The 17,701-nt window shown below is 45.7% G+C and overlaps 1 protein-coding gene across 2 annotated transcripts in view; it reads right to left on the bottom strand.

Moving 5' to 3' along the window:
• The window catches only part of BRIP1 (BRCA1 interacting DNA helicase 1), a 455,971-nt gene extending 441,017 nt beyond the window's left edge, over positions 1-14,954 (bottom strand). For both annotated transcript variants that reach the window (XM_075336237.1, XM_075336238.1), the window contains exons 1-3: positions 14,867-14,954; positions 7,583-7,680; positions 5,411-5,522 (exon numbers count right to left, since the gene is read on the bottom strand). In XM_075336237.1, coding sequence (XP_075192352.1) covers positions 5,411-5,522; positions 7,583-7,675 — 205 coding nt within the window. In that variant the 5' untranslated portion in view covers positions 7,676-7,680; positions 14,867-14,954. The remainder of the gene's footprint in view (positions 1-5,410; positions 5,523-7,582; positions 7,681-14,866) is intronic.
• Positions 14,955-17,701: the final 2,747 nt, after the last annotated feature.

The following is a 17,701-nucleotide window of genomic DNA, read 5'->3' as shown; positions in this document are numbered from 1 at the left end:
TGTCATATTCTGTTCTGCAAATTGCGGACCGTGGACAAATAGAAGTCAATGGGTCTGCAAAAAAAAAACAAAAAACAGAAGCCACACGGAAGCACTTCCGTGTGGCTTCCGTATATGGGGGCCCTGCAGTATGCATAATGTCCCACTCCCCTGTCCAGCCCAGGTCACCGCAGGGGCTCACAAAGCAGTGTGTGACCAGCCGCGAGAATGACAAGCGCCGACATAATGAGGTTAGCTCAGTTAATTATCTGCACTGCTCATCTGTTCCATGACCGCGGTGTTTTCACATCAAGTATCTCGGTCAGCCCGTGACGTCAGCGCTCGTCACTGAGTTCCATGACTGCGTTGTTCTCACGCGAAGTATCGCAGGGAGCCCGCAACGTCATCGCTCTTCACAGCAGTGGCCCGCCAGCGATACTTGATATAAGAAGGCGGTGGTCATGGTCATGAGTTCAGCGGAATTCATCATCACATGTAATGAACCGAGCTAACCTCATGACGTCAGCGCTCGTCAGAACCGCGGCTTCTCACACACTGCTGTGTGAGCCTCTGATGTGATCTGGGCTGACTTCATGAAGTTACCTGAGGTCACTGATTCGCTCTCCCAGCCAATGGGGAACATTCTGTTCTTCATTGACTGGGACAGTGGGTAAGGATCGTCATGGGACCCCCTTCTTGGAATCCGCCGGACCCGGATTAGGAATTTTGCAGGGGAATAAATTGGTTAAGGTGTCTCGTCTATATTTCTTCAATAATTTAGGTTTGCGTTTCTTTTGTAGCCTACATAGGAATTCTTCTGTACATTATGACATCCACGGGACACGCTCCCATCCGTCCAAATCAATACTGCACCAGAATTAAGTTCTCTCCAGGTATCTTAGTATTGCATGCTTTATATTTCTGCATCTCTATAACGATGATTTATACAAGCTATGAATACCGTTTGATTCACCTCCTTTTAGTAATCCCTTAACGACAGCGGGCGGTAATATTATGTCCTAGCGGTCATAGTGTTAATCCTATCGGGCTACTGCAAGCAGCCTGCGGCGATCAGCGCACATGTCAGCTGATTTGCACAGCTAATATGTGTGCCTGCCAGGAACGAATGGAATCGCATTCCACCCATGCCTTTTAATCCCTTAAATGGTGCTTTCAAGATGTAACAGCGCCATGTTAATGGCGATCGCGGTAGATCTGTACTCACCGGGAGATACCAGAACTCACATAACGTGATCATGTGAATCCGGTGGTTGTCATGGTCAGGGTTATGTGATGACTCCTGTAGCTCAAATGACTCAGGTCCTATAAGAAACAGCCAAGTACTGGCTGTTACAAGAGATGATCATTTCTCCCGGTCTGAGCGGTGCTGCTCTGATCGGGAGAAATGAATGAGCGATCAGACAGCTGATCCTTATAGCCACCTAAGTTTAAAAAAAAGTTTTGAAAAATTAAAAAAAAAAAATAAATAAAAAAACATTGAAAATTAAAAGGTTAAACAAATAAAAAATAATACACACACATTTGGTATCGCTGCGTTCAGAAATACCTGATCTATCAAAAATCTAAAATCAATTTGTCTGATTGGTAAACGGCATTGCAGCAAAGAAATTCCATACACCAAAAATTACATTTTTGTTCGTTACAAATTTTGCGCAAAATGCAATAACAGGCGATCAAAATGTAGCATATGCGCAAAAATAGTACCGTTAAAAACGTTAGCTCGAGACGCAAAAAATAAGCCGTCACTGAGCCATAGATCCCGAAAAATTAGAACGCTATGAGTCGCGGAAAATGGTGCAAAATGTAAGCCACTTTTTTCGGACAAACTTCTAATTTTTTTAACCCCTCAGATAAAAGTAAACCTATTCATATTTGATGTCTACAAACTCGCACCAACCTCAGGCATCACACTGACACATCAGTTTTACCATATAGTGAACACAGAATAAAATATCTCAAAAACAATAGTGCAATCGCACTTTTTTTTGCAATTTTTACACATTTTGATTTTTGTTGCGGTTTTCCAGTACACTATATGATAAATCTCATGGTCATTTAAAAGTACAGCTTGTTACGCAAAAAATGAGCCCTCACATGACCATATTGACTGAAAAATAAAAAAAGGTTACATCTTTCGGAAAAAGAATGGCTAAAAAAAAACAAAAAAAAACGGAAAGTGCAAAATCGGCCTGTCGTGAAAGGGTTAATGCAGCAGTCTCCACCATACTACATCTTACCAGGAACCCCTTGAATGCAACTGGAGTTTTTCCTCGTACTCCTAATTTAGTTTCGGCATTTTATGTCCACGGGACATGCTCCCATCCGTTCACAGACACAGGGCACCAGAATTAAAGAGAACCAATCATCAGGATTTTTGTATATAACCTAAAGCCAGTGCTATACTGGCACTATCAGGCAGATTATCTACATACAGTGGTCAGCTCGGATGTTTAGGCTTTCAAATCCAAGAAAGTGAAGCTTAAAAATTCAGCAGCTTTTTGACTGACAGTTGCACCGCAGCAGATAATAACAGGGTGGATTATGCACATGGATTCCCGCCGCCTGTTCGTCCCTCTCTCTGGCTCTACACTAATTTTTCTATTCAGTAAGATGGCATCGGAGTTGGCGCCTGCGCATAGAGCTTATCTCTGGCGCCACCTTTCTGAAGCCCGCGTTACCCCCTGCTGTTCTATTCTTCTGACAGAGGATGGAACATGCGCTCTCGCATCTTCTACTCTCTTGTGACCGCGGGAGCGTGCACGGTCACAACAGCAGAGGAGATCAGCTGATCGGAGGACATTGTGCCGCCCGAAGACACCATGCCAGCGCCAGGTTGAAGAAGACAGAAGACCAGGATTGTGGAGGGTTGAGGGGGAGTAATAAAGATGGAGTCCCTAAGTGTGTCTGTGTATTTACAAGCTGCTATAAAGCCCGAGATTCTTAATGTCAGGCCAAGTGTGACCAGGCCATTAGGAATCTCCAATAAAGGGTTAAAAAAAAAAAAAAAAGACACACCACACAGAGAAAAAATACTTTATTAGAAATAAATACACAGACACACTTAGGGACTCCATCTTTATTACTCCCGCTCACCCCTCCACGATCCTGGTCTTTTGTCTTCTTCAACCTGGCGCTGGCACGGTGTCTTGGGGCGGTACGGTGTCCTCCAATAAGCTGTTCTCCTCTGCTGCCGCGGTCACAAGAGAGCAGAAGATGCGAGGGCGCATGTGCCGCCCTCTCAGTCAAAAGAATTGAACAACAGGGGGTAACTCGGGCTCCAGAAAGATGGCACTGGAGATAAGCGCTATGCACAGGTGCCAACTCTGACGCCATCTTACTGAATAGAAAAATTAGCATAGAGCCAGAGAGAGAGGGAGGAACAGGTGGGGGGGGATCCATGTGCATAACCCACCGTGTTATTATCTGCTGCGGTGAAACTGTCAGTCAAAAAACTGACGAATTTTTAAGCTTCACTTTCTTGGATTTGAAAGCCTAAACATCCGAGCTGACCACTAATGGTATGTAGATAATCTGCCTGATAGTGCCAGTACAGCACTGGCTTTAGGTTATATACGAAAATCCTGGTGATTGGTTCCCTTTAAGTTCTCTCCAGGTATCTTAGCATTGCATGCTTTAAATTTCTGCATCTCAATAATGGTGATTTATACAAGCTTTTAATAAGATTCGTTTCACCTCCTTTTATTAATACAGCAGTCTCCAGTACACTACATCATACCAGGAAACCCTTGTATTTAACCCGCAGCATTTCCTGCTATCTTCCCCCACCAGGCAAGGTAGGCTGTCACCCAAGTCTAACACACGATTTTTAAATTGTTTTTAAAATATATACTAAACATTTATTGGGGTTTTTTTTAAAACACTTATCCATTCACTTTTTTCTCCATTACAGACACTCCCACCCTCTCCCCTTACAGATCAGGAAGGGATCCACCTAGTCCCCGTTTTGGGTACCATTCACCTACGTAACTCCCCTTCTAACTCTCCCAGGTACGTCACCTTCACAAACATTTGGTTAGACATTTAGTACTTTCTTTTATTCCCCGATTGCTAGTGTGGTAGTAACTACTTATTTAATTTCGCGTTTAGGAATCGCTGTGGATTGCGTCAGACATTTTTTTTTAAATTTGTAATAAATTGGTGAACGAGGGATGTAGTCAGGAGGTGTTTGTCCAAATAAAATTTATTTTTCTTTGTTCAACGACTGGATTAGTAATGGGGGGGGTATCTGATAGACGCCAACCCATGACTAATACCTGGGCTTGATATTAGGTTGCAATTCACAGCAGGCATCAACCACATATACTACCCCGTTTGCCACTGCACTAGGCAACGGGAAGAGCCAAGGCAATGAGCCAAGATTGATGCATCTAATGGAAGCGCCATTTCTGGGGCGGCTGTGGCCTGCTTTTTTTAGGCTGGGGAGGGTCCAATGACCATGGGTCTCCCCAGTCTGAGAATACCAGACCACAGCTGTCCAATTTACCTTGGCTGGTGATCCAATTTGAGGAGAACCCCACATTTTTTGTTTTAAATTATTTATTTAATTTAAAATAACAGCATGTGGTGCCCTTTGTTTTGGATTACCAGCCAAGGTGAAGCTGCCAGCTGTGGGTCTGCAGCTGTCTGCTTCACCTTGATCAAAAAATTGGGCAAAGAAATTGCCAAAAAACAATATCATCAAAAAAATATATTCTTTATTCAATCATGTAGAGTATAAAAATCATATTAGAAAAAGACAATAGAATACAAAAGATACAATAGACAAAGGCGAGGAAAAAAAATGGGGGGGTTCTCTGAGGACACAGGACAAGTGCAATGAGAGCAGTAGTATATCAAATCAATATACATATTTAGGAATGTGAAACCGCCCCGGTCAAAAGGCTCAGAGCGGTCCCAAGCAGACCCTCATAAGTGTGAGGATAACCTTACACACTTATTCTTGCTGGGATCGTATTTACCGCAGTTCCCTCGGTAGTGTGTTCTTGGGGGATTATTAGTGGAGCCTTATGGCCGGTTTAAAAATATGTTCCTTTCTTGACTGATTTATATATTGACTTTGAACACAATTTATAAGTGGTCTTAAAATTGTAAATAACTAATGAACGAATAAAGTTACGTTAAAACCAAGCACGCCATTCTTTTTCTTGTGAAATTCTCAATAAGTTTGATGTGTTGCATGGCCCTCTACTCACTGGAAAAAATAAAGTTGGATCCAAAATGGCTGACTTCAAAATGGCCGCCATGGTCACCACCCATAAAACTTTACCCCCTTCCATATACTAATGAGCCACAAACAGGAAGTTGATATCTCCAACCATTCCCATTCTATTTAGGTGTATCCATATAAATGGCCCAGCCTATTCAATGATAGAGAAAAGAACTTACTCACCATACTGAGATTGCTGCCATGCAAGAGCAGAGCACAATAATGCTAAACTTTTCCCACTCCCAGTCGGACTTTCCAACAAACAATGCTGACTGCAGTTCAAACCTCTCATAATCTGAAATAAAAGAAAATATTCAAAACATTTGACTATAAAATGCTATTGCACAAAAACACAAGAAAAATTTACATTTCCTGAATATCTAGTACAAAAAGTTGTAACCCTCAGTTTAATTTTAAGGGAACTTGTCACCAGATTTGGGGCCTATAAGCTGCGGCCACCACCAGGCCCTTATATACAGCATTCTAACATGCTGTGTATAAGAGCCCAGGCCGCTGTGTAGAACATAAAAATCACTTTATAATACTTCCCTAAATGGTCGCTGTGGTGGAGTTGGGTCATATGGGTTTTCTCCATTCTCCGGTGCCGGCGCCTCCTTTTTCGGCCATCTTTCTCGTCCTTCTTCTGAAGCTGGGGTGAATGACGCATCCTACATGCGCCGGCATTGAGGTCCTGCGCAGGTGTACTTTGATCTGCCCTGAGCAAGGGCAGATCAAAACATTGTAGTGAGCCTGCGCGGGACCGGCGAGTGTGTATGACGTAGGATGCATCATGCACACAGGCTTCAGAAGGATGACAAAGATGGCCGAAAGAGGAGGTGTCGGCACCGGAGAACGGAGACGCCCATATGACCCAACTCCACCGCAGCGACCATTTAGGTAAGTATTATAAAGTGATTTTTACGTTCTACACAGCAGCCTGGGCTCTTATATACAGCATGATAGAATGCTGTATATAAGAGCCCACTGGTGCTGGCCTCAGCTTATAGGCCCAAAATCTGGTGACAGGTTCCCTTTAAAGCAAAAACTGTTATTGAATGGAATGATTCTGTAATAGTTAGAAAAGTGAAGACAAAATTAAAGGGAACCTGTCATGCAGTTAATTAAAATCCTGCTTAGCCGGCTTACAAAAGAAGCGACAAATAGGGAGAAAATTAAGTTATATCTCCATGTAGCCGTTCACTTCCAGTCACTCGGATGCAGCAGGGAGCAGTTACAGTCACCACTCACTGTACATTGAGCACGGCTATAATCAATCCCCGACACATTGATTGACATCTTGCTCTGCACACGCATGCTGCAGAGCAATTTGTAGATCAATACACCGGGAAGTGATCACAGTGAACTCACTGTGTAGTGAGCAGTCAGTGTAACCACTTCATGCACCTCCCCTATGACTGAAAGCGAGTGGCGATATGGAGTATATAACTGCAATTTCATACAGCTAGCAGTAAGAACAGCCACTGTAACTCCCACCTACATCTGCAGTTGTCGGTGCTCAAAATTTGAAAGCCAATTCAGTAAAAACCATGCAGGGATCACCAAACAGCCATGGAGCCATACAGTGTGTCCATCCATATCCTGTCCACCACCATTAACTTGAGAACAGCGGCAGCTATAGGCATAGAAGTGGTGTCTAGGTATAGTAAAGTAGCCATGCGCTATGCAATTAAACCACCTATAGCACCACCTGGTGGAAAACAACAGTTAGCATTTTTATATTGAAAACGAAACTAGATAGAGAAAAAAAATGAATAAAAAATTGTAGGGCATCATCAATTCAATACGAATAGACACCTTGCATACAGAAATGCTATGATATGAAACCCATGACCCCCCCCCAAAACATTGAATGCTGGTCACGCATAAAGCGCTCATTTAACTTTGATGCTCAAAGTGGCCAGCTGCAATGCACATCTGGACTCTGGACAGCATACTGTATCTTGCAGCACGTTGTGCAATATGGTAGGTGACACGTTTGCACAAGCATCTGTAATACATCTATTCGTATTGAATTGATGATGCCCTACAACTTTGTAATTCACTTTTTTTCTCTATCTCGTTCTGTTTTCGAGATAAAAATGCTAACTTCGTTGTTTTCCACCAGGTGGCACTATAGGTGGTTTCATTGCATAGCGCATGGCTACTTTACTATACCTAGACACCACTTCTATGCCTATAGCTGCCACCATTCTCAAGATAATGGCGGTGAAATGGATATGGGTGGACACATTGTATATCTAGTCGCCGATGGAGCTGATAACAATTGATTACTTATCCTAAGGATAGCTCATTCATTTCAAAATAGTGGATGCTTTTACCAACAAGAGCACTTACTGAATTCATCATAGCGAGCTGGGAGGGATACGCTTTGCATGGGAACTGAATCTTCACTCCACCAATCGTATATTCAGAATACGTAGATGACATTTTGTCTAGAAAAAATTAATAATGAATTAACTAAATCCAAGTCATACATACAGTGAAACAAAGTAAAGTTAGCTGCTTTCCCTACAGAAGTTAAAATAGCTGTCCATCTCAGGTCACTTCATCAAATAGCACTTAATGTTGACAGATATCTACCAAAACGTGAGTATCTTTCCTATTCTTTTCAACTGTGATAGGTAATTAATGGAGGAGGTCACTTAAACCGGTCAGCTGATCATGGTGCCCAAACCACGGGCAGCATGAATCAGAGCCTGGCTGTGTGATTGCTTCCAGGTATGTTTTTCTGTGAAATTCAAAAATATAGTTTGAAGTTCCAGCCGGGGAGTATATACAGAGAAGAGACTAGTCTGGCCCATCCCCTGCCTGGCTGCTCCCAGCACTGCTCTAGTTGATTGACAGGTCTCTTCCGTGTTTGTACATGGAGAGGGACCTTTCAGCAGTGTGGTGTCTTTGTTGTTTCACAGAAAAATATACCGGACTGCAATCGTACATCCAGACTGAGAGTCATGCTGCCAGTATTTTAAACCACATAAATTAGCTGACAGGCTTCTTTTAACCCCTTACCAACATCCACAGTACATGTACGGTGCAAGTCAGTAGCGGGTGTATTGAGCAGACTCAATGGGAATACGTCATTCTATTTACCTATCAGTGCCCCATGACATGAACGCAGGGCGCCAAAGGGTGGTATGACAGCTGGGGCTCAGGTTAAGACCTCCATGTCTGCCATCACATGGCTCCCTTGAAACCCTGCCTGTGGTCAGGCTTCAAATGAGACCATGATTTTTATTATATGCAAAAACACAGTGATATTGCTGTGTAAGGTACAAGCAATCAGACAATAGCAGGTTTCAGCCCTTTAAGATGACTAATAAACTTAACAGTAAAACAAGAACTGTAACATCACCCCATTTTCCCTTAATAAAAAATATAGATAATAAAAAAAATGTAAAAAATACACATATGTGGTATCATCATTTCCAGAAAAGTCTGATCTATAAAAATAACTAGCTGTAGTACACAGGCGTTGCCCGGGATAGTAACTGTCTCCCTGTCTCTGTGTTCCCGTCTCTTTCCCTGTCTGTCTCTATCCATATGTGTCTCTGTTTCTATCCATGTCTGTCTGTCTGTGTCAGTCTCTCTGCCTGTGTCTATCTCTGTCTGTCTCTGTATCAGTCTCTGTCTGTCTCTCTCTCTTTGTCTGTCTTTCTGTCTCTCTCTGTGTCTTTCTGTGTCTGTCGCTCTCTCTCTGTGTGTCTGTCAGTCTGTTTCCCCGTCTGTCTCTGTCTTTTTATCCGTCTCTTTACTTGTCCATCTCTTTCTCTGTCTCTTTCCTTGTCTCTGTCTCTCTTTCCCTGTCTGCCTGTCTGTCTCTTTGACTTTGTCTCTCTCTATCCGTCTCTTTCCCTGTCTATCTCTTTCCCTCTCTCTCTCTCTTCCATCTCTCCACCGACATCATATTACCTCACACAGAAGCTTCTTATACTAACAATGTCTTTCGTTCCTAATAGCAACCAATTACAGCTCCTATTAATAACCTAATAGCTCGCAGCTGCATTGACTTTAATGGAGGCAGATTTTTTTTGGAGAGTAACTGTAAAGCGCGGGGTTAAATTTTCCCGTCAAAACATAGCCTATGACGTTCCCTGAGTCACATTGGGTGTCTGTGCAAAATTTTGTGATTGTAAATGCGACGGTGCGGATTCCTTTAGCGGATACACAAACATATATACACACACACACACATACATACACTCAGCTTTTTATATTAGATTAACCCAATTGGTAAACACTATAAACAGATATAAATATAAAACGCCAAAACTGCGTTTTTTTGGTTGCTGAATTTGCAAAAAATGCTGTAACAAGCAATCAAAATATTATATCTATTCCAAAATGGAATCAATAAAACCAACGTCTCACCCGCAACACAATCAAAGGGTTATTTTTCACTAATAACATAATAATAAAGCTGTACAAGTTTGGTTTCACCGTAATGATACTTATGAGGAGAATCATATTGCCAGGTCATCTTTACCATACAATGTACATCATAAAATCAATGTCAGACTTGGCCATGTCAGGAAAGGGGGTAAAGTCTGTGGGTCTTATGGAAAAAGCTCTGTGCCTGTTGCTTGTTCTTTGTTCCCATCACAGAATTTCATTGCATATGACTAGGGTATCTTACTTTTAGGCTGGGGACACACAAGCGTATGGCATGCGATGCGAGAGCATTGGATGCGATATGCTAATGACAACTGGCTCCTGCTCTGCTGTGAGCGTGAGCCCAGTGTCATTATACTGTGTTGCGATCCTGCGATCGGATCACAGCTGCGGAGGAGAGGGAGGGACTAATCTCCCCATCTCCTCCATTGTCAGCTGATAAGACTATCGCACTGCACTCCAGTGTCATCCTAGTGCAGTGCAATGTTTCACTTCCACCCATAAACATGTATGGGTGCGAGTGAATACAGATCAGATTACACCCGCAGCATGCTGCGATTGTTTTCTCTCATGTAAGTAATCTGTGGCAGTTGGACAGGAACCTGAGAACTGCTAGCATCTGCGGCTTCTCTTTTGATTATCTAGTCTGACGCAACACTATGGAGGCGTACTGTATATGTGACATCACTCCGGTTGAACAAATTAAAAGGAATCTGTTAGCAGGTTTTTACTATGTAGAGGGAGAGCACCATGATGGGCTGTGTTTTGCTAATATAATACAGTCAGTGTTTTATCAGCAGGAGATTATCAGTACAGGACTACTTAGCACATGCAGGGAAGTCCAACCACACCCCAGCACTGATTAACAGCTCTCTAAAGGCCCCTTTACACACTGAGACTTTCAGCGATCCCACCAGCGATTCGAACCTGGCCGGGATCGCTACAAAGTCTCTGGTGAGTCTCTGGTGAGCTGTCAAACAGGCAAACCTGGACAACGACGCAACAGCGATCCGGACCTGCAGAACGACCTAGCTAGTCAAACACTGGAAACGAGTGATGTGTCACAATATCTGTCAATCACTATTCTCTGTCAGTCGGTCTCTCCCTCTCGGTCTCTATTCTCTCTCTGTCGGTCTGTCACTATCTCTGTCCCTCTCTCACAGTCTGTCAATCATTTTCCCCTCCTCTCTCATACTCACCGATCCCCGGCGCTGCACGGCATTCACACTGCTGCGGCGGCTTTTACTATTTTGAAAAAGCCGGTCGCTCATTAAACAATTTCGGATTCCCTACTTTCCCCACCCACAGGCGCCTATGATTGGTTGCAGTGAGACACGCCCCTACGCTGAGTGACAGGTGTCTCACTGCACCCAATCACAGCAGCCGGTGGGCGGGTCTATACTGTGCAGTGAAATAAATACCGGTAATTAAATAATTAAAAAAAAACGGCGTGCGGTCCCCCCCAATTTTAATACCAGCCAGATAAAGCCATACGGCTGAAGGCTGGTATTCTCAGGATGGGGAGCTCCACGTTATGGGGAGCCCCCCAGCCTAACAATATCAGTCAGCAGCCGCACAGAATTGCCACATACATTATATGCGACAGTTCTGGGACTGTACCCGGCTCTTCCCTGGTGCGTTGGCAAATCGGGGTAATAAGGAGTTATTGGCAGCCCATAGCTGCCAATAAGTCCTAGATTAATCATGTCAGGCATCTCCCCGAGAAACCTTCCATGATTAATCTGTAAATTACAGTAAATAAACACACACCCGAAAAATCCTTTATTAGAAATAAAAAACACAAACACATTCCCTCATCACCAATTTAATAACCCCAAAAAGCCCTCCTTGTCCGGCGTAATCCACGGACCTCCAGCGTCGCATCCAGCTGTGCTGCATGCAGGTGACAGGAGCAGCAGAATTAATCTAGGACTTACTGGCAGCTATGGGCTGCCAATAACTCCTTATTACCCCGATTTGCCAACGCACCAGGGCAAATCGGGAAGAGCCGGGTACAGTCCCAGAACTGTCGCATATAATGTATGCGGCAATTCTGGGCGGCTGCTGACTGATATTGTTAGGCTGGGGGGCTCCCCATAACGTGGAGCTCCCCATCCTGAGAATACCAGCCTTCAGCCGTATGGCTTTATCTGGCTGGTATTAAAATTGGGGGGGGACCGCACGCCGTTTTATTTAATTATTTATTTCACTGCACAGTATAGACACGCCCACCGGCTGCTGTGATTGGGTGCAGTGACACACCTGTCACTCAGCGTGGCGGCGTGTCTCACTGCAACCAATCATAGGCGCCTGTGGGCGGGGAAAGTAGGGAATACGAAATTGTTTAATGAGCGGCCGGCTTTTTCAAAATAGTAAAAGCCGCCGCAGCAGTATGAATGCCGTGCAGCGCCGCATCGGGGATCAGTGAGTATGAGAGAGGAGGGGAAAATGACCGACAGACTGTGAGAGAGGGACAGAGATAGTGACAGACCGACAGAGAGAGAATAGAGACCGTGAGGGAGAGACCGACTGACAGAGAATAGTGATTGACAGATATTGTGACACATTACTCGTTTCCAGTGTTTTAAGTCCCCTTTACACACTGAGACTTTGCTGCACAGCGGGAAACAAAGGACCAAAGAATGGTCCTGAACGATTTGTAGCGATCAGCAACTTCACAGCAGGGGTCAGGTCGCTGATGTGTTTCACACACTGCAATGTCGCTGGGGAAGTCGCTATTATGTCACAAAACCGGTGACGTTACAGCGATGTCGTTTGAGTTGTTGCAGTGTGTAAAGCCACCTTTACACTATACAATGTACACAGAAAACTGTGGTGTGGTGTGATGTGGGTGGGTTATACAAAGCTGAACAACTAAGATCTGTGGCAGAGAAAACTGATTTTATCACAACTGCTCCACCCAGTAAACTAAGTGGAACATCGCTGGAATCAGGGTCTCTGTTTCTGCATCAACCTGTAAAAACCAGATTACATAACAAAACCTGCAGACTAATGATGAGCGAGCAGTACCATGCTCAATTCCTTGGTACTCGAAACGAGTAGGTTGGAGGCTCAGATGGGCTCAACTTGAGTAGCGAGTATAATGGAAGTCAATGGGAAACTGCAGAATTTTCCCAGGAAGATCTTACAGAAAAATGTTTCACATCAACTTCCATTAGGATCAGATCTCGAGTCGAGCCCGTCTGACTGCTCGTTTTGAGTATCCCAGCATGGTAGTGCTCGCTCATCACTACTGCTGACATTTGGATGCTGTGAAGTAGGAGGCGGCTCTCAGGGTTCCCGTCAAGCAGCCAGAGATTATACACATCGCCTATGGACATAGTTCTGCAAAACGATCAGCACCAACTCTACGTACAATTAAAACTGTTTTCCAGGACTAGAAACATGTCAAAATTGCTGAAAAGCAGTTTATGCGTTCTATAGTAAAACAATAATAAATATGACAGGTGCCCACCCTTTATATTACTGTACTTCCATCTTAGGGGTATGTCGGGATGCAGCATGCTACCTTTCCTAAACACGAGAGCAGGTCAATGCATGGGAAGCACAGAAATTACTAAGGCTACGTTCACACATCAGCTTTTTTTCGCATCAGGCACCATCCGGAAAAAAACGGATAAAACGGATCCGGTGCCGGATCTGTTTTTTGACGGATCAGTTATACCGGATCCATAAAAAAAAAAAAAAAAAGGATCAGGCGCATCCGTTTTTGCATATTCTGCGCCGGCTCCGTTGCATCAGGCACACGCCGGATTGTGCCTGATGCCAAAAAACTGATGTGTGAACGTAGACTGCTTTCACACATCTGGTTTTTGGTGAGCGGCACAATACGGCGCTTTGCAGAAAAAACGCAACCGTTTTTTTTTGCCGCCGGTTGTGTTTTTTTCTGCATAGACTTGCATTAGTGCCGTATTGTGCCGCATGGCCTTGCGTTGCGTCCGGTTTTTGCCGGATGCGGCATATTTAGCCCATGCGGCGGCCGGATGGAACGTTGCCTGGCACGTTTTTTGTGCGGCAATAAAAACACATCGCACCGTGATTTACAATACAAGCCTATGGACGACGGATGCGGCGTCCTGTGGCAAAAAAACGCATCCGGCCGCCGGATGCGGTTTTTTGAACTGCGCATGCTCAGTATCAAGCCGCATCAGTCAAAAAAATGGACGGGCCGCATGGAAAAACTTATGCAACGGATCCGGGTTTTTTTCGCCGCATCCGTTGCATAGGTTTTTGAGCCGGATTGAGCCGCACTGCAAAAACCGGATGTGTGAAAGCAGCCTTATACTGCTTCTACAGGTCATTATCACGTGTCACATCCCAGGGAGCACACGTATGACGTCACACACTTTTGGCATGGCCAGTATACAGTAGGCACATGTGAGAGCACAGTCAACGTGCAGAAAGATCCTGTCACATTGTACATGCAGGCCCATCTGTGACCACTAAAACAGAGAAGATGAGCAGAATAATACATAGGCTTGTGGGAAAGACTCAGAGTAACTTTTATTTTATTGAGAACCCTAGTGTTTGTGTGTACGAGTCCAGTGGGCGGTCCTGTGAGTGATTGACAGCTATCTCTGCATCGTCATACAGTGAATGACAGTCAATATTAGGACCGCCCACTGGACTCATGCATGCAAACACCAGAGATTATAATAAACAAGATGCAAGATCTACTGAACCTTCCTCCCAAGACACACACATATCAATCTGAGTAGAAAAGCACAGCTCCTCCAGGGTGATTAGTGAAGCTGCTGTGAGTAAAACGTATTGACATATCAATCTCATCAGCTCCTCCTGCTATATAAGATCCAGATCAGACACCATTTTCCCCACCATGTGTAAAGATGCAATTTGAGGAACCAAAGGCGCCTATACACATTAGAGCAAACTTAGGGATGTATTGGGGGACAACTGGTTACTATGGTAACTGTAGCTTTTGTATTAGGTGGTTAAATGGCCTTTACTTTATTATCAAACATTGCATTCTCTAGAGTAGTAAGCACATCTGCACCCTCAGCTGCGGACATTCTGCAGTCACGTGGCCGAATGCAGGTAAGCACTGCTGCTGGGTTATCCCTAGCCCCATCAGAGCTGCTCCACAGCAGCTTCTCATCCAGCTGTCACGTGGACTGTCCGGCCGCACACAGGCACTGCAGCGCTGTACTGCCGCCATGAGGATGACTCAGGTAACCGGTGCTGTCATACCTTGGACTGACGGACCCGCTCACTGCACTGTGGAAATATCCCGGAACCGAGCAACTCCACACAATTCTTCCCGGGTCTAATTCACCACACCCACTTTCCGTCTCCCAGCCAATAGACGTCCCAGTTTCATTTAACCAATGGTTGCACAGGTTTTGCGAGTGTAACTCTGTCGGGCCCTTATCGGTTGGATTTAGAGCCTATTAAAAGTGGCTACAGTGCCGTGAGGTAAACTAAAAATGCGCGGGAACAGCTGCAGACTGTCTGCGGGGTTTGTGAGCACTGGACAATGACCTCCACGCCACACATTCAGCCATATGCGACAGTGTTTTGCTGTGGAGTAACTATCATCTTTGCTTAGGAAAATGTGTGAAACTCCAGCCTCAAATACTGGTCAATAGCTCAATATCTGCTCATTTTGGCTTTATGTTGTTAAAATTGTTAGTAGCTGGTATACAGCTGCAGCACATTTTACCAATCTGAAAATTAGCATAGTGTAAGGCTGCTTTCACACCTCCGGTTTCTGCAATGCGGCACACTCCGGCACTTTGCAGGAAAATCGCAACCGGTTTTTTTTGCTGCCGGTTGCGTTTTTTCTGCATAGACTTTAATTAGTGCCGCATTGTGCCGCATGGCCTTGCATTCCATCCGTTTTTTGCCGCATGCGGCAGATTTAGCCGATGCAGCGGCCGGATGGAACGTTGCCTGGCACGTTTTTTCGTGCGGCAAAAAAACCCCGCATCGCACCGCATTCGGCCGATGCGGCGCATTTTTCAATGCATGCCTATGGCGGCCGGATGCGGCGCGATGCGGCAATAACCGCATCCGGCCGCCGCATGCGTTTTTTGCCACTGCGCATGCTCAGTAGAATGCCGCAAGCGGCAAAAACCGGACTGGCCGCAAAGGAAAAACTTAGGCCTAAGGCTGCTTTCACACATCCGGCTTGAGCTCTGCGGCTCAATCCGGCTGTGCAAGCTATGCAACGGATGCGGTGAACACACCGCATCCTTTGCATAAGTTTTTCCTTTGCGGCCAGTCCGGTTTTTGCCGCTTGCGGCATTCTACTGAGCATGCGCAGTGGCAAAAAACACATGCGGCGGCCGGATGCGGTTATTGCCGCATCGCGCCGCATCCGGCCGCCATAGGCATGCATTGAAAAATGCGCCGCATCGGCCGAATGCGGTGCGATGCAGGTTTTTTTTGCCGCACGAAAAAACATGCCAGGCAACGTTCCATCCGGCCGCCGCATCGGCTAAATCTGCCGCATGCGGCAAAAACCGGACGGAACGCAAGGCCATGCGGCACTAATTAAAGTCTATGCAGAAAAAACGCAACCGGCAGCAAAAAAAAAACGGTTGCGATTTTCCTGCAAAGTGCCGGAGTGTGCCGCATTTCAGAAACCGGAGGTGTGAAAGCAGCCTAAGGCTAGGGTCACATTAGCGTATGTCATCCGATGCGAGAGTAACCGATGTGATATACTAATGACCCCCGACTCAGGCTCTGCTGCGAGCGCGAGCCGAGTGTCATGCGACTGATCCAATCCTGCGATCAGGTCACAGCTGTGGAGGAGAGGGCGGGAGCTTCAGAGGAGAGGGAGGGGTTAATCTCCATTGTCAGCTGATACGATTTTTGCACTTCATTTCAATGACATCCGAGTGCAGTCCGATGTTTTTCTCGCACACATAGACTTCTATGGGTGTGAGTGACACGGCTCTCGCAGACAATCAGCATTTTCCTCAGTCCAATTAGGGCTGAGTAAAAACTGGCAGATGTGAGCTGCAGCATTGGGCTAGTTTCACACTTGCGTTGAACGGTATCCACTGCATTTCGTTGTGTAACGGATGCAACGGATGTGTTGCATATAGTGGCACAACGGATGCTGCAAAACAACGCAATTCGTTTTGATTTTTTTTTTTTTTTTTTACAGTTTTACCAGCGGCAGACTATTGTGAACGATCAGCTGATCGCTCCCTGCAGCCGGCCGCCGGGTGACCAGCTGATCGTTCCCTGCAGCCGGCCGCCGGGTGATCAGCTGATCGCTCCCAGTAGCCGGCCGCCGGGTGATCAGCTGATCGCTCCCTGCAGCCGGCCGCCGGGTGATCAGCTGATCGCTCCCTGCAGCCGGCCGCCGGGTGATCAGCTGATCGCTCCCTGCAGCCGGCCGCCGGGTGATCAGCTGATCGCTCCCTGCAGCCGACCGCCGGGTGATCAGCTGAGCGCTGTCACTTGCCGGCGGGCGGGCGCTCAGCTGAGCGCTGTCACTTGCCGGCGGCCGGGCATGCCAGCGGGCGGGCGCTCAGCTGAGCGCTGTCACTTGCCGGCGCCCGGGCATGCCGGCGGGCGCTCAGCTGAGCGCTGTAACTTGCCGACGGCCGGGCATTCTGGCGGCCGATCGCTCAGCTGAGCGCTGTCGTTTGCCGATGGCCGGGCGCTCAGCTGAACGTTCGGCCACCGCGAGCCAAAAAAAAATTTGATTAAAAAAAAAAAAGAGCATGCGCAGTGAAATCCAGAGGCTGCATTGTGACACGCCAACATTCCATATAAGTGCGTGGCTGCACATTCTTCTGAAGTTCTGGCTGCACTGTGGCTCCCAGCTCCATTCGCTTTAATGGAAGCAGGTTTTTTGGTGAATAACTGTAAAGAGTGGGGTTAAAAATTTCCCCTCAAAATATATGCTGTGTATATATATATATATGTGCCTACAAGTAGTATTCAACCCCCTGCAGATTTAGCAGGTTTACACATTCGGAATTAACTTGGCATTGTGACATTTGGACTGTAGATCAGCCTGGAGGTGTGAAATGCACTGCAGCAAAAAAGAATGTTATTTCTTTTTTT

This window comes from Anomaloglossus baeobatrachus, chromosome 2 (assembly GCF_048569485.1).
Source record: "Anomaloglossus baeobatrachus isolate aAnoBae1 chromosome 2, aAnoBae1.hap1, whole genome shotgun sequence".
NCBI lineage: Eukaryota > Metazoa > Chordata > Amphibia > Anura > Aromobatidae > Anomaloglossus > Anomaloglossus baeobatrachus.
The sequence above is the reverse complement of the archived record's forward strand: the minus strand, read 5'-3'. Positions and strand labels throughout refer to the sequence as shown.